Source organism: Poecilia formosa, unplaced genomic scaffold (assembly GCF_000485575.1).
Source record: "Poecilia formosa unplaced genomic scaffold, Poecilia_formosa-5.1.2 Scaffold260, whole genome shotgun sequence".
In the NCBI taxonomy this organism is placed as follows: Eukaryota; Metazoa; Chordata; class Actinopteri; order Cyprinodontiformes; family Poeciliidae; genus Poecilia; species Poecilia formosa.
The window spans coordinates 147,100-168,002 of record NW_006800199.1 but is presented as its reverse complement, the minus strand read 5'-3'; the positions used below and the strand labels follow the sequence as shown (position 1 = coordinate 168,002).

The 20,903-nt window shown below is 39.1% G+C and overlaps 1 protein-coding gene across 1 annotated transcript; it reads left to right on the top strand.

The window, feature by feature from the left end:
- Positions 1-1,013: 1,013 nt before the first annotated feature.
- Positions 1,014-20,058, top strand: LOC103150679 (sodium-dependent neutral amino acid transporter SLC6A17-like). Its single transcript, XM_007570381.2, has 12 exons — positions 1,014-1,347; positions 6,178-6,649; positions 9,145-9,302; positions 11,517-11,643; positions 12,908-13,089; positions 13,176-13,286; positions 13,356-13,597; positions 14,485-14,677; positions 14,757-14,949; positions 15,200-15,359; positions 16,208-16,370; positions 18,142-20,058. The coding sequence occupies exons 2-12, from the start codon at positions 6,367-6,369 to the stop codon at positions 18,556-18,558; spliced, it is 2,229 nt and encodes a 742-aa protein (XP_007570443.1). The 5' UTR covers positions 1,014-1,347; positions 6,178-6,366; the 3' UTR covers positions 18,559-20,058.
- Positions 20,059-20,903: the final 845 nt, after the last annotated feature.

The following is a 20,903-nucleotide window of genomic DNA, read 5'->3' as shown; positions in this document are numbered from 1 at the left end:
AAGCTACATTTCAGATAGGTTCTGGTTCTGACTGGATTCAAAGAAATCCTCATAAAACTCTATTCAAACCAACCTGACGATAGGTGGAGCTGCCTTTCAGCCTGACAGCCGGTTGTCCCATCCTGGGTCATTAAAACTTTGAGCACATGAGATAATTTACAAAGAGTATCTGTTATGACTCGGTTGTCTTTCCAGAATGGTTTTAAATCAGCTACATAGCTTGTTTAAGGTCCTGCTGCAAAACTCTGGTTTGGATTTAGGTTTGGACTTTAACTAGAGCTCTCAAAAACCCTTATTTCTCCTTCATATTTTTCTACTAGAGATTGTTTAGGGAATGCTTCCCAGGTCCTGATGCCACCATCATCCTCCCAACATCATGTCTGACCACAGGCATGAAGCTCTTCTTATGACATGTTGTGTTAGTTTTAAAGGACCGTTTTTATACTCACATTTGGTCTCAGTTGCTTCTAAAAACACCCAAAGTGCTTTAAAAACTCACCCAGCTGTTTTTTGACCATGTATTTATAATTTCTGGTATCTGAAAAACGAGTTGTTTCAAAATCATCCCATTTGTTAAGCCACCCATTTACCTAGCAACCCCAGCCAAGACCAGCCCGTCACATAGCAACTGGAAGCACCAGCACGAATGTGTCGCTGTTTTTACCGCTGCATGCACAATGGCTGCTGGAAAAGACAAGTGTTTTGTTGCTGATTTACCAAGATATAATTGTGCATAATGTGTTGAACATGTTTTGTGGAGCCCACAGGCCTATCCAAACCAAAGGTTGGGTTAAATTGAGCCAAAATTCTGTTGAAACTCATAACCCGAGTTTATTCTACCACTGTATTTGAGTAAAAAAAAAACAAAAAAAAACGGTTTATTTATTTTAAATTTCTACCATCAGAAGACAGTAAAGAGCTCTTTACTAAGTTTACCAGGATTGATTATTTTCCAACACAGGTGAAAGTTTCTGTCAAATTCCTCAGCTTCCAACCAATCCGAATAATCCAACAAGACAACGCTCACTTTCTTTATTTACCCTAGTTTCGCCCCTTCGGATGGATGAGCTGGAGTCCAGATAACCAGTGCGGGAGGGAGCGGCAGGTGTCGGTCCGTCAGCGCGGATAATGAGCGGTCTTCGTGCGTCACGGTGCGCTCCGGACTCTCCTCCCTGCCCTGTCAGATGTTCAGATGCTCAGCATGTGATGCTCCGTCCGTACCCGCTCAGTCTGGACCAAACACTCACCCAATCTGCTCCGTGGATATGCTCATTTGTCTCTCCGTATATCATCCGACAACCGCGTTCATTTTAATCGGAGGACGTCGCTGCAAAAAATACCCATACGGTAAGCAGGGCTAATTTTACACATGACCGGTTCACTGCAGAAGTTGAGGTGCCTTCTCGGCGCAGTTGGGAAATTCTTGTGCATCCTGCATTAAAATGGCAGAGAAACTTTGATGTTTAAATCTTACTAAGTTGTCTCAACTTGAGCGTCTTGAGGAGTAAAACGCGGTGCTTGTTGTAGGCGGAGGTCAGGAAACAATCGTGCTTGACCTTGGATGTGTTTGGAAGTCGATGCATCCTTCATGAGGAGCAAACATATCATCACCAGCAGCAGCAGCAGCAGCAGCACATGTGCCAGCTGCTCTGCTTGCTCAGCGGGGCTCCGGTGTGACGCTTTTAAGGTCGTTCAGGAGTCTGCTCGGCTCTGATTTGAAGTAGTTTCGCTGTGATCCAGATTCAGGATAAATGTCTTTATTCTGCACGTTCCAAAGCCTCTGGTGAGGCAGACTTTATCATCGTAAAGTGAGTCGATGATTAACGTAAACTAGTTCAGAGACTGAGAAATACTCACAGAGGAGATTTGCACTTTTCAAATTTGGAAGTTTTCCTTGGGAATGAACAAGAATTTATGGGAGTTGGCATAAATTAAACAGGAATAAACACAGAATGATAATGGACAATAAACATTCAAATTTGGCTGTACAAGCCAGGGGATCTTAAATATGGTTAAGTTAAATTTATTTTGTATAATAGTGACTAAAATGAAACCAGATTTAATGCCAGAACACGGTCAGTCACATTCACCCAGCACTCTGCTCACTGCAGGGGTCTTGAGGCCACGCCTCCTACATGCACCGTGTTCATCACCACGCAAACCTGCAAAACTGAGGCCACATATTTAAATCTAATTGCTGCAGTTTGTTTTGACTAAACTACTGGATAAATCTTGTGAATATTAATTGTTTTTGGCATTGTTGTCTGGCCATGACAAGATAAAATATTTATATCTAATGTTTTCCAGTTAATTCCCAATAAGTTCCCTAAAATTTCCATAATTTCCAATAAAGTTTCGTGTTTCCAAATGAAGTTATTTTATCGGCCTCTGTCAAGCTTGGTGCAGCCCTGATACACAGATCAGATTCCTAAATCTGATCTGTGTACATGCTGAAATAAAACACCTGATAGGGGAAAAAAAAACACATTTTTTATTTTATTTTATTTTTTCTGTATTTGATAAGGAGCAGGAAACTCAAAGAATTAAAATTGTCCTGCTCTTAATCCCTATAAAATAAGTTAAAAAGAAACCTCCTTTGGTTGTCTGCACTTTTTTGTCAAAACAACAGATCAGGTTTCGTGATCCTGTCTGAAAGCTGCCAATTATCACTGGTCCTACTGGATGTTATTGATATGTGATAGCAAAATTTAATTTGGATGAGATGAAGATTTCTCTCCAAGTCTGGTGACTGAAGCTGTTGTTGTCCTGATGGAGAAATAACTGTCGTGTTTAGTGATGAGGAATAAACACTTTCATTTTTAAAAAGAGACAAAATCACCAGCAGAAAGATTCATAAACTCCAATTGAGGAGATTTGATTGTCATTCAAGATAAGAGGGAAATCAGGAAATGGAAAACAGCTGGGAAGAGGAGCAGACTGACAGGCTGAGAGGAGAGAAACAAACAAATATTAGGCTCAGAGAAACGACAAGTGAAAGAAAATAATGAAGCTAATATAACAGAATACAGAAGGACAGAATAAACTAAAATGGCAAGAAACAACAAAGATCCTCTTCTCCACAGCTATCAACTCTTTCAATAATTTGAATAACATGAGCTACATTTCATTTCCTTCTGGGATTAATAAAGTATTTTTTTAATTGAACTACATGATGCTAATCAAGTGAGACATAGAGGGGAACTAGGGGAGCTGAAGGACAGTGACTAATTAGTTAAAAAATCAAGTTAGAGGGATCAAATAGGGCACAAAACTAAAACAATGCGCAAGGAACCGAACAAAAGAATAAAAGAACTAAGAGGAAAGTCATTATGTGACAGAAAACAAGAACCACAAATAATCCAAATACATAAATCCATCATTTAAACACGGAAAAAGTGGAACAGACTCTTGAAATAAACCCACAGCCCAGGTTGAACCTGCTGACAACTATTCACTCTACAGAGCAGGAAAAATAAAGTTTACTCTGCACATGCTGCTGAACGCGCCAGCTAATCAATTATCATATCGATTATTCTGATGATCAAGTAGGTTTTAAAAATTGGTACATTCTACCTATTCTTCATTTAACCACTTAATCTTTTTTATACAATATTAGAAGTACATTAAAAATGCACAAAATAAATAGAAATTATAAATATTTTAGTTATATTTTCAATAAATATTTTTTTTAAATGTTCACATTTTATTGACTAAAATTCAATAACATATGATTAATTTAGTTAATTTGAGCTAGGTGGCACAACAATTATGGCACTTAAGGAGTTTTGGATAAAGCATTTTAACAGTCGAAGGTGTTTATTTTGAATTTAATTTTTTTTTTTATATACAGTTTTGGTTGAATTATCCCTCTGAATGTGTTTTGTTTATTTAGCCTTTCGCATACTTTAGTTAACGATTAATCAATTACTAAATTAGTTGGCGATTATTTCAATAATCGATTCATCCCGATGAATCTGATGAATCATTTCAGCCCTAACACCAACCCAATGCAGGAACATGGTAGTGGCAGCATAATGATGTGGGTGGAGAAGCTGGTTAGAGTTTATTTAAAAATAGACGGAGTTAAATGCAAGTGTAATCTTTGAAAAAATAAAATAAAATATAATAAAATAAAATAAGGGCTGCAAAAATAATGTGACTGTGGGAGACGTTTAGATCAAAGCATGAGAAGTTTCTCTTCCTCTTTGGTCTAACTTATGGAAACTTTGGATTTGTACACGAAAAAGCATTAAAAAAAAAGTCTGCATGTTTCAAGGACAAGCTAAGAAACGGCGAAGGAGGAATAAGGAGGAATAAGGAGGAACTCCTCTCTCGGCCTCTCTGAGGCTTCGAGTTCATTTACATTCTGGGTCGATTTGTTTCATTTTCCAGCAGGATTATTGGTTCTGTGAGCTGATGTGTTCCTGGAGCTGAAAGGATGATGCAGCTCACATTACGTGTCTTGTGTACTGTAGAGTGGGAATGAATGACAAGTCATAAAGCAGCGCAGGGGAGGAGGGGCTCCGGTTAATGCGCCCAGGATTACCACGACTTGTGGATTATTGCATCAGCAGCTCATCTTCACATGGGGAAAAAGGAAATCTGTTTTTATAAAGAACAACACATTGCAAATATGTGACTTCCTGCTCAGAGGGTTTGTGGGGCATTTCAGGACTGCCTCTTAAAGCTATGGAAGACCAAACCTGCCAAAATGGAGAATATATGGCTCAATAGATTTGTGACTATGCTAAAAAAATAAAAGTGAACAAAAATGATAAAAATACAAACTCAAAGAAACGTAGAGGAGCAAACAGCAATGAAATACAAAGTGAAGGTAAAAATGAAATTGATTTCAGGGGGAAGTGGGTGATTCTGTTACAGAATCATATTTTAATTTCTGATTTTATTTTTTGTTTTGGGAAGCAGGATGTGGGATTCACATTGAGTTCTGTTGTTGTAAAAGCTTTGAGTAGTGAAAAATTCATGGCAGAATTAAATCTTAATCACGGCAGATTTTTACTTTCATTCTTTTCTTTTGATGAAACATCGTACAACGTTTACAGTTTTGCTCCAGATGTTTCTTTTTTAAACAGAGAAGCTGGTGATTTACCAGCAGAGGAGCACGTGATGAGGATCAGGAAAGCACAGGGTTCTGCATCCAACGCATCGTGTTTACCTCCTCCACTACTTTTGCATGACGTTCCCTGAAAAAAGGGGCCGGGATGCATGTTACTGCGATGCTTTAGAGGATTAGAGGATTTGCAGAGCGAAAAAAGCATCGCTGGAGCTAAGCTTTTCAAAGCAGGGAAATTAAACAGAACAATTTTCAGGATTGGAAACTTTGGGAGCAAAACCGTTACATAAGAGGAAGAAGTAGCCTGAACCGAGTTCATGACTCCAGAGAACCATTAGCACAACCAGTGCACTGTAAAACATTTGGAGGTGATTTAACTTGAAAATGAAAGTCCATCTGCTGCCTTGAAAATGCAAATTCAGTCAACAAGAAATTTGATTTTCCTTCAACTCAGAAATTAAAGTTCATGAAGCTGATTTAACAACGAGAGACAAGTTGTCTAAACTTTGTTCATTAATCTTTGAATTGTGAGTTTTAACTGAATGCTGCAATTTAAACCAAATAATATATAACCTCTATTATTTTCACTCACAATATGAAGTTAAAATAACTACTTATTTTACTTTAGAATGATTTAAATTCTTATTTCAAACTACATGAGCAAAATATCTGAGAATTGCATTAAAATAAGCATCTGCCTTAATAAAGCACCATAATCAGATCAATGTAACTCGTTTCCATCTCAGGATTCAAAAACAAGACGCTAAGCATTCTGGGAAACAGTTCCTACTCCTGTCTTTTTCCTTTTTAATTTTTTTAATTGCCAACCTAAAACCTGTAGGTTTAAATTTCACAAACTCAAACATTTAGGTTCAAAATCTAAAACTAGATAAATTTATTTGACTTAAAGAGCAGAAGACGGTAGACAAACTAAATGTGGCTCAAATGTTTCACAGTGTAGCAGCTAATTGAAGTCATAAAGACCACACTAAGGTAGAAGAAGCATAAAAGTTTGTGTTTTTTTTGGTGAATTTGTACATCTGTCCACTATGTTTGCTCTTAACTTTGTCACCCATTTTGTGTTTTTGATTCTCCAAATGCAGAACTGGAACCAAGTACTGGACCCTTCAGGCTCTTCCTCATAGCTTCATCCATTCATCTCTTCTCCCCGCTCCTCTCCTGTCAGTAATCTCTCTCCTCCTCTCAGTCGCTACCTCTCTGTCCTCTTTTCTTTTTCTTCTTTCTCTCTCTGTGCGTACCCGCTCCCCTTCCCGGACCCCCCAGCCTCCCTGATGCCTAAGACCAGCAAGGTGGTGCAGCGCGAGCAGAGCCATGAGCACGTCACGGAGTCGGTGGCCGACCTGCTCGCCCACGAGGAGCCTCTCGACTACAAGAGCAGCTCCCTGAATGTGGGAGCGGCCGCAGGGAAGAAGATCCCTCAGATAGAAGTTCCCGAGAGCGACGGCCGGCCGGCGTGGAACAGCAAGCTGCAGTACATCCTGGCCCAGGTGGGCTTCTCCGTGGGGCTCGGAAACGTCTGGCGATTCCCGTACCTCTGCCAGAAGAACGGAGGAGGTGAGCAGGGTGAAGATGTTTGACACAATGAATCACAAGAAGCACAGAGGAAGGAGGATTTTACGTTTCTTTCTTAACCTTTATTTGACCAGGATTAAAAGGTAACACTGTGATTCATAAATTAACTCAGAGATTTGTTGTGTGAAACATTTACAGACAGATGATTTCTTCTCAAAATCAGTAAGCGAAACCTTGAGACATTTAGTGACAGCAGCTGCTTTAGGTCCGTGATTTTCTGCAAGAAAATGGAGCAGGAAACTGAAAACGTTTCTTTCCAAGTTCAGTTCAGATTTTAGTCACAGAAATTATAAATAAGTTTTCACAATGTAGAGAACATCCTCCTTCATATTCGCAAACAAATACGAAGGAAGAAGTTCTAATATGTCCTTATAAATAAAAATATGCCATTGTTAAAGTGGCCAAGGTCGTCCATCTAACCCAGTTTTATAATGTGAAATAAAACCTTTTTAACCTGTTATAAACATTTTGGTAATTATCTGACTCTTATCTAGAAAGTCATGTTTAGACACCAATTTTAATTCATAAGCTAACTACCAACCACGCACAAACAAAACTAAAGACAATTAGGAGTATTTTATTGAATATTTAACATAAATGCACAGCAAAATGTGGAAAAAGTGAAGTGCTGTGAATACTTTCCAGATGCTCTGTGTATAAGTCACATGTGTCATGATATTCAGTCCAGAGCAGCTGTAATGCAATTGCTGTGATCAAACAGCAGCAAATGACAATTACAAAGAGGCATCAGAGCATAAACCTCTAATTGCCAACATGAGAGCATATTTCAAACTTCAGCAATGCCTGAAGACGTTGGTCTGCAGACGTGCAGAGAAACAAATCAAAACAGGCGAGTGAGCAGTACAGCTCTTCATGTGTGGAAGATGTGATGTTGATTTAAGTTTTCTTGTTCTGTTCCTCCAAATCTATCTGATAAAATAATTATCTTTGGATTGGAGTTTGAGTTTGAGACTTCAATTCTTTAGGAAAACTACGTTGACTGCTTGTAACAATCCATAAGGAAGTCATATTTTGACGCAATATTCATGTTAAAATGTAGATAATTTGCAGATTTATGCTACTTAGCTTCTTGGCTCCTCTGTGAAGCTGAAGAAAGTCATTCAGCAGTTCACCTCAGAGCTCAGCCATCAAAAGCGGCTCATCGCTCTCATTCAGAGCAGAACATGCCAAGAGAGCAGCTGCATTGTGCTGAAAAGGTCTAAATATAGCCGCACTATTGATTACTACAGCTGGCAGGCGGGCCGGGCTGGGCTGAACCAATCCTCCTGCAAACAGGAGCTGGAGGAAACGTGTCGCTGTAACTTTATCGGGTTTACTTTGTCTGCGATGCATGTATGCAACCGGAGGCATGAACTGAGTATTTTCACTATCAGGAGCGACATCTTGTCGTGATGGACCGACGGGATGATGCTGTAATTGTCCCGACTGTTTTCAGCTCTGCTGCTTCTGCCTGATTTACTATCAAAGCAAACAGTTTATTGCCTGTAGGCTCAATTTATTTCCTCAAAGCGCTCTGGTTGGGAGTCTTGGCTGGCTGCCATTTTTCACGTGTAATTTACTGTCTGTCAGCCAATTACCAACAAATTACAGACGGAGTTATCTTAGAGTTATTGCTGTGTGGGCTCCCATCGTGCTTTTTCCCCCACTCTCATTGTCCATCATTTTGTTTCTTAATTATCTACATGTTTGACTTCTTGTGTTGTGCAAAACATCTGTGGGGAGGTTTGGGGGTGACTCTGTTTTAAATTCAGGATGAGGAAATGTATTCAGTTAGATTCAGAAGAGGACCTATTATGTAAATTTCACATTTTACACATTTTTATGCTTCTATTTGGGCCTCAGCTGCTTCTAAACACAACCTGGGCACTAACAAAAATTACTCAGCTGTTTCATGGCAATAAGTTAAAGCTTTTTGATGTCTAAAAAATTTGGCCTTTCAAAAACCTCCATCAAAATCAGCAGGCACTGAGCTGTTACCTAGCAACCTCAGGCGAGCCCAACCTATCACCTAGCAACCCAAGCAGAGCTCCAGTCCATTTGGTCAGCTGAATTTACTGCTGTATGCACTGTATAATGGCTGCTGGAAAAGACAAGTGTTTTGTTATTGACTTACCATCTAGAAGTCAGTTGTTGAATTCTTGTTGGTTGCGCAGGCGCTCCTACTTCTGTTTTTCAAATATGTACATTTGTATACTTGCGTGTTTGTTTGCAGCCGTGAGTTGGGGAGCATGGGCAGCAACTTAATAGGATTTAAAGTGACAGGAGGCCTTAAAACATCTTATTCTGAGCTCAAAATAGGCAGAACTGACCAGGCTAAATGATTTTTTACAAGAAATGTGACAAACATGTTTTATTTGTCACAAAACGGGTTAGGATCTATCCTAACCTGTTCAAGGAAGCAAACAGGGAAATTTAATGAATAAATATTTTTTAAAACCCATTTTTCTGTCTTTCAGGTGCATATCTGGTCCCTTATTTCATCCTCCTCCTCATCATCGGCATCCCGCTCTTCTTCCTGGAGCTGGCTGTGGGTCAGAAGATAAGACGTGGGAGCATCGGAGTCTGGAACTACGTCTGTCCGCGTCTCGGTGGGATTGGGATGTCAAGTCTGATGGTACCCATGTTTTTTTTGTTTTTCTCCTTAACAGTGAATAATTCAGATGCACGTATGATAAGGATTTGGGAGTTCATGTTTTCATATCAGCTCTTAAATCCTGAAGAGGAACAAAATGCTGAATGTGCAGTTGTGAAAGTATAACAAGACAAAGCTCTGTGTGATTTATGAGCATGTCCCTTTTCTGCATCAGTAAGCATTATTATACTTACAGCCAAGGTATAAAAGACAGAAGGCTTTATGCAACCAGACATGAAATTATTGAAGAAAACCATAACCGATTATTTAGTTTTCAAATAAATAAAATAAAGACTATTTGGTGGAAAACATTCCTTCACTGCTTTTCTTAGTTCAAGGGGAAGGTAAGAGCTTGGAGCTGCCACTATGAACCACTTCAAAGCCTCAAGAAGGGAAAAAAATATTTAATTTTTCAAATTAAAGTTAAAGGTCAAAGCTTGTAGTGTGGTGTGAAGAGCAGTCCAATCAGTGGCATGCAGTGTGCTTAATTGGAGAGCGTACAAAAAATGCTCTCTCTATAAGTATTGGTAATTCAAACTGACATAAAACAAGAAAAGTTTGGTCTGATTTAACTTCAGTTAGTGAGAAAAAATATGCCTATGTCTTTTTATTTGGAGTACGCAGATATATGCTTTCAATTGTAACATGTGTGCCTTCACTTAAGTCAGATATTGTGAATTTTGTCTGCTTTAAATTGCCAAGGGACTCACCAGCTCCCCAGGTGTTCTCTATCACAGTAACCAGCGCTGCAGAACAAAGGAGAAATCCCAACCCAAGCACAAAAAGATCTGCAGGGGTCGTCACACTGCAAACAAAATGCTTTAATCACAGATCATCAGCATGCGTGAGCAGCTGAGTTAAAGCTGGAGTTTCAGTTGTTTGCTTATCTGGAGCAAACAGCTGCACCATCAGTCCTGGAAGGATTATAAGGCAATAAAAAAAAAAGGTAAAAACTCAAAATTGTGAGAGATTAGGAAGATGAAATATTGTCTCAGCTCTTCTCGGCTGGACATACGAGCAAACAGGATGACCGTCCATCACAACGCAGAGACACACAGAGCAAACACATAAGGAAAATTTAAAGTCATCAGTTACCCAGAACATGGAGAGATCATGCTCAAAATTTTGGAAAATGACATTTAAGAGCTACATCTCTGACATAATGAGCCTTAGTTGGCATGCTAAATATTAGAAACATTAAGATAATGTGCAGCTAATAAGAGAACATTTCTCTATTTACCATTTCAGCGGTTTCTAAAGGTCATTTATAACAATGGATTGTATTTTTATATTATTTATGTATAAAAACAAAGTGTAGGTGGTTCTTAAAGGGGACTTTTTTATACAAAAAAATTCACATTTTGCATGTTTTTATACTTCCATTTCAGTTTCAGCTACTTCTAAAAACAACATAAATGATTAACAAACACCCGGCTGCTTTGGAAATAAGTTCATGTTTTTTGATGTCTGGAAAATGAGCTGTTTCAGAAACCTCTCTATTGTTAAGTCAAGGGGCACTGCGCCGTTACCTAGCAACCTAGCAGAGCCCTGCCATGTTACCTAGCAACCTTGGCAGAGCCCTGCCACGTTACCTAGCAACCCAGTTGGAGCTCCAGCACATTTGGTCTACCAGTTTTACTGCTGTATGCTCTCTACAAAATTTTGCTGTTAACTTATGAGGAAGACGGTAAACTCAACTGATTAATTTTTGACAAATTACACACATTAAGTGAAACCAGTCCAGACGATTAAAATATGAAACTGACTGACAGAAAACCAACAGTGTGCACAGCTGCCAGAGACAGTTAACATACCTGCATGTGTTTGTGCGTATGTGTGCTCCCTCTGTGGTTTGTGGACGTCACTCATGTATTTGAGAATGCAAGGCAGCCTTTATTCAGAGAAGCACAACTGGCAGGGAAGTTGTGGCTATAAATACCTCAGAGAAGATCACTGCTGAAAAGAGAAGACTTTAATTATTCATGCTTTCCCCAACCTTATTTAGAGTCTGAATGTCCTTGCTGGAAAGACTGTAAAGAAGACTGGCAGCAACTTGGGACATTTACAGAACATCCTCCTGCCTCATCTGAATGCTGTTCTTGCATTGCACAGATGTTATTCTGCATTAAAATGTTGAATATCTATCTATCTATCTATCTATCTATCTATCTATCTATCTATCTGTCTGTCTGTCAGGTTTGTGGTTTTGTGGGTCTCTACTACAACGTCATCATTGGTTGGAGCATCTTCTACTTTTTCCAGTCCTTCCAGTTCCCTCTGCCGTGGAGCGACTGTCCGATTAGAAAGAATGGGACAATAGCCAGTGAGTGACGTCAAATCTCACATTAAAACACACACACACACACACATATATATGTGTATATATATTTCACTGATATAAAAGGGTTTTGAAGGTCAACACAGCAGAAGCAGAGCAAAAACCGAAGAAGCAAAAGCAGTGCCGTTAACAAGATCACACGACTTCCAATATTTAGCACAAAATAGGGATTTTATGATCAAATTGTCATGTCTGGGCTGGAGAGAAAATTCTGACAAGGATAATAACTGCCTTTGAAATTTTATTACCAAAGTAAACCAAATGGCACTAAGAGAGTGACCTCTGTAAAGCCAGTTATTACATGGTTGCTGTATAGGAAGATGTTGTTCAGAAATTAGGAATGGACTAGTCAGTGCAGAAGAGAAGGCAGTCAAATCATTGTCTAATATTCAAAACTTTAAATGGTGAAATATTGAGATTTTTAAAAGACGGAAATATAGTTGCACATTATAATGACTCCACACCCAACTTAATCATATTTAAGTTTCAAAATGGAAACGTGAGATAATTCTGCTCAGCAAGCTACAGCTAGCAACAAAAGCTGATAATTAGGTTTTCTCAATTTTTTTAAATGTTGCATTAGATTTGTCTCATTTCAGTGCAATTTTGTATCCAGCCCTTGAGCAAAATTTATACATTGCACCCACACTCCACTATGTAGCGCCTACGCCAACGTCAACGTGAATTTTATTTATATGCACTGGATCCAGTCAGTGTGGAGAAAAATAAATGTGGGTTCTGCAACCACAACAAACTCAGTTCAATGTGCACATCACTGTTTTTGAAGAAGAAAAATCAGACAATAGTTATGTGATGCATGCCCCTTGTTAGCTTAAAAGCTAAAACTAGCTTTTAGCTAAATCTAAAAGCTAGCTAGGTTTTCTCAAAAACCTAACAAGACTCTTGTTTTGGAAACAGTGTATTCATCTATAAAGGACATATTTACTTGCTTTTGCACAGATGTATTTGGACAATACTGCAAATTCATTTTATTATTATAGGAAAAAATAAATATGTGTGTGGAATGAAAGCAATCTCTGACGGTTCATGCTCTGCATGTTAAGCCACAGATGACCTTGTGTATCTCTGAGAGGCGTAAATTGAAACATGAGCAAACATTCCCAGCTACAATATATTTCCAGTTGTGCGTTCCCTCCTCGGCTCTTTTCATCGGAAACAAATTGTCTTCTATTTCCGCACCCGCTTCTTTTCCAAATAGCTTTTATAATTTCCTATTCTCTCTTTCCAGTTGTAGAGCCGGAGTGTGACAAAAGCTCAGCCACTACATATTTCTGGTACCGGCAAACTCTGAACACGACCAGCACCATTGCAGAGAGCGGCGGCCTCAACATCAAAATGACCTTATCTCTGCTGGTGGCCTGGATAATTGTCTGCCTTGCTGTCATTAAAGGAATCGCCTCTTCTGGGAAGGTAGTGGGGATGGAGAAAACGTTAGAGAATTTAAGTGTTTTCCATTTCTAAAAGTCCTTTTTGCATTTTTCTTTTTTCTTCTGCAGGTGATGTACTTCAGTTCTCTTTTCCCCTATGTTGTGCTCTTCTGCTTCCTGGTCAGAGGTTTAATGCTCAAAGGATCAGTAGATGGGATCGCTCACATGTTTACTCCAAAGGTGAGCCTGATTACATGATGCTACCTCCACCAGTAAAGCAGCTCCTAATGATCCCCCCTCGTCTCTCAGCTGGAGAAGATGCTGGAGCCGCAGGTTTGGAGGGAAGCGGCCACCCAGGTGTTCTTTGCTCTGGGTTTGGGCTTCGGAGGCGTCATAGCTTTCTCCAGTTACAACAAAATTGACAACAACTGCCACTTCGACGCCGTGCTCGTCTCCTTCATCAACTTCTTCACCTCGATTCTGGCCACGCTGGTGGTGTTCGCCGTGCTGGGCTTCAAGGCCAACATCATGAATGAGAAATGTGTCGCAGAGTAAGTCCAAGTGAAATAAAAACCCGTAACATGAACACAATGTTCGGATTACATCACATAAAAACATTTTGGTCTGATTTCCCAACATTACTTAGCTGCTTAAGCTAACTAATTTTCAGTCTGCTGTTGCAGTATCCTGGTTGGCTACTTATTTGTAGAAACTAAAAAAAATAGAATTGTGTTTGTGCTTCACGCTGAATTGAACACAAAAATGTTTTTGATAAATAAATGTTTACGAAGTGGAGTAGAATACACTTGCACTGTACTTCTGATTTTGACCATATCGCACCACACCATTCAATAATACACAAATAAATAAAAATACACCAAGTAAAGCAACAATGCAGCCCAACAATGCACATATCAAGCAATATATCAATGTATATTTTAACAAAATACACAAGCAACAGCGCACGTAATTGAAATGCCAGCAATTTAGCAAAACTTTTCTATGTTTCCCAGTTCAACATCAATCCATGCTGCTCAAATAGCACAGTATGGAAAAAAATGTTCAGAAAAGATTGTATAAGAATAGAAAAGTAATACTCATCCATTACTTGTAAATAAATCCATTATCCTTGTCTTTAAAATGCTTTATAAATATAATGAAGTCTTAGAAAAACTATCAATAATAGTTTTTCTAAGACTTCATCAAAGATTTACTCTTGTTTGGTATAAAAACTAAAGCTGATAGATTATTAACTGTAAATAGAACAGAATAAGCAAATATTCAGAACTCTGAGTGACTGTCACTGTGACCTTATTTCTTGTACAGCTCAAGCTGAAAACCCATTTTCTGTCCAGGTGTGGCTTGTTCTTGTTGAGCTTCATATCTGTCATTAGCTATGTGTTTGCTATATGACCGTTCTACTTTTTAATGTCTGTAGAAATGGAGAAAAGATCCTGGGATACCTCAACTCCAACGTCCTGAGTCACGATCTCATTCCTCCTCACGTGAACTTTTCCCATCTCACCCCATCAGACTACGCTGACGTGTACAGCATCATCAGGACGGTAAAGGAGGACGGCTTTGCCCAGCTGGGTCTGGAGCCCTGCGTGCTGGAGGACGAGCTCAACAAGGCGAGTGTTTGTGACACGTCGACAATCAGCTGACCTTCAGCACGAACCGCATCTCATTGCCTGGATCGTCTCTCTGTAGGCAGTTCAGGGCACCGGTCTGGCCTTCATCGCCTTCACGGAGGCCATGACCCATTTCCCAGCATCCCCGTTCTGGTCTGTAATGTTCTTTTTCATGCTAATCAACCTCGGCTTGGGCAGCATGATTGGCACCATGACTGGCATCACCACACCCGTCCTTGACGCCTACAAAGTTCAGAAAGAGCTTTTCACAGGTACTCCCAGCTCTCCCCACCAACTTCCTGTCCCGGCTCCCTCACAAACTCTGAACTCAGCACTTATGATTTATTAAAATACATCCGGGAATAGCCTGCATTAAGCTTTGTATCAACGCTTCACGGGTATTGAATGGCAAAGCATTAATAGGATCTGGAACCAGTAATGGGCTGGAAAACAGTGTTGATATTTTTCCATATTCCTCTCAGAATAGCTCTAACGTTTCCTCTTGTCTGTGTGTTTTTTCAGTGGGCTGCTGCATCGTGGCCTTCCTCTGTGGGCTGTTGTTTGTTCAGCGTTCAGGAAATTATTTCGTCACCATGTTTGACGATTACTCAGCTGGTTTGCCCCTCACTGTTGTAGTGATCCTGGAAAATGTCTCTGTCGCTTGGATTTACGGCACCAAACGGTAAGGCTGCGAGTGTGTTACTATAGAAACTGCTTCACAAAAGTATTTATACGCACTGACTGACTTAAGGTTAAGTGTCAGCCAAAACGTTAAAAGTATGCTTTTAGGATTTTATCACAAAGTATAGCATAATAATGACATAAATTTATTTATTTTTTTAGAAATGAAATTCAGTAATTTTATGAATCCTTACTTGGATCCCCTGAAGTGCAGTTTGATGGAGGTAAATACAGGATAATACAGAAAGAAAACCATTTAGTGGCTTTGACTTTTACCTTCTAACATGACAACAACCCTGACCAGACAGCCAGTGGGAGAGCCTAGTCAAAGCCCAGACCTAAATCCAGTTTATAATCTTTGGTAAAGCTTTAAAAATTCTGTTGACCATCCAGTCTGAATGTGCACAAGGTTTTTTAACAAGGGCAAATATGTAAAAATATCCTTGTCTAGATGGTCACTGTCACCAATAATCTGTTTTTGTAATATTTTCTCATTGCCTATTTTTTATTTTATTTGAGCAATTTATTTTATAAGATTTATATTTTTCAGGTACACATACATGCCACATTTTTCTGATTTTATTTGTAATAACCTTTAAAATGATGCTCCACTTTGTGTCAGTATTTTATGAAAACTTCCAATGCAAGCAGATTTAAGTTCAAGGTCAAAATTATTTATATAGCAAATTTCCAACAACAAAGTGCTTTGCAATATATATATAAAAAATACTTTAAGACGCTTGTTATTATATGGAAGAATGTGGAAAAAGGGTCATAATGTTTTTGAAGTCATTTTGTGTGTCTGCTACTATTTTGTCTTGTGTAAATGTTGCTGCCATCTTTTTTCAGCTTCATGCAAGACCTGGAGGACATGTTGGGTTTTCGACCGTCTATAATCTACTTTTACCTGTGGAAGTACGTCTCTCCTCTTTGTCTCATCGTCCTCATCTCGGCCACAGTCATAGAGATGGCCATCAGCCCACCTGGATACAACGCCTGGGTTCAAGACCTGGTCAGTTCATATGTGTGGTGGTTTGGGTTTTCTGTCAGTTCTTTCAGCTAATTTAGCCCCTGTGTTGTCCCAGCTGTCTCTCATTCCCTGATTAATCCATCATGTATTAAAGTTCACCTGTGTTCCCTGTTCCCGGTCCGATCCTGCTCTTTTGTCACTTGCCATCTTGTCAAGACTTGTGCTGTCATCGTACCACTGTGGCCTTCTAGAGTTTGTGTTGCTCACTTTTGGTTCCTGGCTTTGTGTATCTTTGGATGTCATTAAACTCATATTTGCACCTCACCTGCGTCTGACCGCATCCATCCTCACCACCTACATCAGGGGTGTCCAAAGTTGGTCCTCAAGGGCCGGCGTCCTGCATGTTTTAGTTCTCTCCCTGTTGGTGGCAACAACCTTTTCAGCAGGTCAATGTTCTTCTTAGCCTCCTAATGAGCCATCATTGGATCCAGGTGTGCTAAACCAGGCAGAGAACTAAACCATGCAGGATGCTGGTGCCTCCAGGACCGACTTTGGGGACCATTGACCTACAACAACCACTTTGTGACCATGTGTTTCTGTTTCCAACCCAAGAAAATCTCTATTAAGAGGCCAAAGCTGCTTCATCGATAATGGTTGACAAAAGGTTTTTGCTCCATAGATCACCAACAGTAAGAAAACTACTTGTGTTATTAGACTCCAGTCATGCTTTTTGTTGGTTGCTGTGGTTTGGTGTTTGGTGCCTCAGCAATAGTGAGAGAAGTTCCTCAAGCTGTTAATTGTTGTTGTTGTTTAGCTGTTCTGTGAAAGTTTGAAGCAGGTGAGACTTTCATACAAACACAAAGTCCAAGTATCTTCTAGCTAATTAATCTCGTTGGAGTCTTCTGACTGGTGGCTTCAGGAAGAAGACTCAGGAAGGCCCCAAATGAGGAACTGAATGTCATTGATAGAACTTGCCAAGACATTTCCTGGTAAAAACCAGCCCCTTGTTTTATGCTTTTCTTCATAAATAGAGTCTGTGCTCTTGGCTATTGTGAAATATTTGCTTCCTGGAGGCGTGGACTCTGTTGAATTTTTAAATTTTACCCAATTATATTGGTGTTAATTCAATGTGTCTGTGCTCGAAAACAGACTGAACAGTCGTTCACTTCCTTCGCTGCTGTTGCTAAAACTGCAGGCAGACTGTAATTCTAAAGCTACGCAGAAAATCAATGGCATTGTTTACAACTTTGCTTTCTATTTGCTGATTCCAGTTTAATGGCAAAAATCCCAGATGGAAAACTGAAAGGAGATGAGAATCTAGCAGAGTTGCGTATGGCCAAACCAGCCAAAATGATCATTTGAGAAGGAGGAAGAGTAAGAAATTATTCATGAAATGGATGTTAAGAATAGAAAGAGTTAATAGAGGAGAACAATAAACATGGATGAGCAGATCAATGGGCAGGATTGATTTTTTTATTGGGGCGTAGCTGGATCTGCACTGGGAGTGCTTTCTATAGCACTCTGGAGGAACTTTATCATAGATCAGTGTGACAGAAACAAACTGAAATGATTTGGTAACCAATAACTTTACAGATGTTTATTTGTAAAAGATTTTTGAAAAGTATGCATCCTTTTTGTACAATTACGTGCTACTTTTTGAGTCTATCCCAAAAATACGTTGTAGTAAGAGGCTGTAAATTAATAAACTGAGAAAAGTTTTAGGAATTTGACACTAAGTGAATCTGTTCCACCTTTAGAAGTGTAAATATTTCTTCTTGTGTTTGCTTTAAGCTGTACATGTCCATCCCTACAGGCTCAGGAACGTTTCCAGAGTTACCCTCCCTGGGCTCTGGCCATGTGCTTCGCTCTCATCGTAGTGGCCATGCTTCCTCTCCCAATCGTCTTCATCGCACGCCACTTCAACTTGATGTCAGACGGCTCCAACAAGCTGTCTGTCTCCTACCGTAAAACCATGATGAAAGACATCTCCAACCTTGAGGAGCAGGACGAGGCCAGATTCATCCTCGGGGCCAAGCCCGGCGACACGCCGTTGTCAGGTGTGGCCCGCAAACCCTACGTCACTCCTGCAGGGAACAAATCTGTGGATCCCAACTCTCTGTCTCCAAACGTCTGCTACGGCACGAGCTACCAAAACGCTGCGATAAGTCCCACGACACCAACAACGCCGCCCACACCTCTCACACCTCTCACACCAGAGTCAGACTCTTGACTTTCCTCTTACTAAAACCAATCCAACATGCAGTTTAGTTTCCAGCCTTTTCCCTGCTGATATTACAAAACCTTCAAAACAATGTTTTGAAGTGTGTACAACACAGAAAATTTAAGTGGTTGCCTAGTTTTTCTGTAGAGTACACGCTTCAAAACACAGTTGTTTGTTGTTGTTTTTTGGCTTTTTGTGATCAGATCGAAGCCATACACTGGGTAAAACAAGGTATTGTTAGTCCAATATGCAGTGACTCTGAAATGAACACACACAAAAAACATCTAACAAAAACTACATTTAGTTTTCTGAATGTGTTTCTGTGTGATATTTGTATAAGGCTGCTGTAAAGATGTACAAATCTGTTTCATTCAGACCCAAAGTTAATCACCTTCAGGATTTTATGTAGCGATCTTTGTTCAGTTTGTAAATATTGATGAACAGCTAGTTATAGAAGCCTGTAGATTTTACTATGTGGAGATTAAAGCACCAATGTTATTCTCTATCACACACACACACACACACACACACGTTATGTAGAAGTTAATCGTTTTAGATTCTCCACCAAAGAGTGAAAACAAAACACTTGAATTCAGGCAAAAAATGTGAGCCTCACATGTGTTTAGTTGGAGTAAAAGTTTATTTTATTGGTTTTATTTTATACTCATGAGACTGGAACACATACCTGTATGGTATGTTTCATATGTGTGGAAGGCACAAGATGTTCCTGCTAATCTGAAGTCAAATCTGTTTGATTGATGCTACAAAAACACATGTATTTTTACAGTTTATGTGCACAAGTAAATCACAGATTGTAATTGTTTTATTGGTACACAGATGCACAATTCAAAATGTACTCCTATAACTAACAACATCTTCCTTTCCACTTCCTGGCTTCCCTGGTAACAATGTGTGAAAAGCTACAAAATGTTTAAATCTCTATTGTAGCAGCTTGATTTTACTAAAAAAAAAATCTTTGACAAAATAATTCTTCAGTTCCTGTAAACTTATTGACTGTGCGCAAAAACTTTACCACTAGAAAATAATTGTTTTTAATAAAATAGTGTTTTTTGCAATAAATGTATTGATCAAAGTGTCTAAAAACTTTAATTTCGATATAAATTTGACATGACACAGAAGTGTTGAGATTTGTAGTTGGACCCAAATGCAAACCTCAAAGTGGCAGCAACACAGTGATGGTTATTGAGTTAAAGAAAATATTTTAAAAACAAGAGAACCAAAAAAAAAAAAACAGTGAAAGCAGCAAAAACATGATGGGAATCAAGAGATACTGAGAGGTTTTTCACCCTGGAGGGTTAATGAATGACGCCAAAACCAGGTGTGACGAATCAGGAGAATGTGATGCATCTGAGAGTAAAACCTGGTTATATAAACTGAGGGAATGTGACTAATGAATACAGAAATAAACACAGGAAGCTGAATAAGAGCACAAAGTGATCTACTAAGCACATGATATGACTCTAAACCAACATACAGAGAGCAGAATACAAGAAAAAACTAATAAACTAAAATTAAAGGAATTAACTAAATGCAGAACAACCTTAGTGGAACATCAGGTACAAATAAATAGTATTACAGAGGTTGCCAAGTCTTCATAACAGCTGTTTATTATAAGGCTTTAATACTCGTGTTTTCCAGGCAGGCCAGTATTTGTGGAAAGTCCTGTACGTCCCAAACAGCACAGAGGCCGAATGTGAACAGAAAAATAAAAGCACAAACTAAAAATGACGAATCATAATGAATAATATTGACAAAAATGGACCAAAAGACAGAGGAACCTGCTACGTTAAAGCCCAAATAACACAGTTAATAGTATGCACTGCAGAAAGCCTTAGACAGTTCAGCTGCACAGCCATTACAAGCACCAACATGCAGTCTTCTGTATATTTGTAGAAAACTAAACCTGTTTAGAATAATTAAATTTAGGTACAGTTGTACTGATGTTAAATCTTTTTATTTTTTTCTACACACTGATAAATTAATTGTTAAAATAAAGCACATCTTAGTTCATGTTGCACATTTATTTATTTTTCTATTGCAATATTCAAAGCACAGGTGTTAAATTATAAATGGACTATTTATTTTATTATGCTGTATATTTGCTGTTATATTTGAGCGACGATGAACAGAGAAGAGAACATGTAATATATATTTTCATTTTGTTTGAGGCTTCCGTGTATTTAAGCATTTGTCTGTGTTATTTTTGGTGTTGCTTGTTTTTATTAGCTCTGAAAATGCTGCTGGTTATTAATGCTGTTGAGGTGTGAGGCACCGATATTCACCACTTGCCCACAGGGTTTCAGCCACGCAAGCAGTCAAATAGTCTCAAAAAA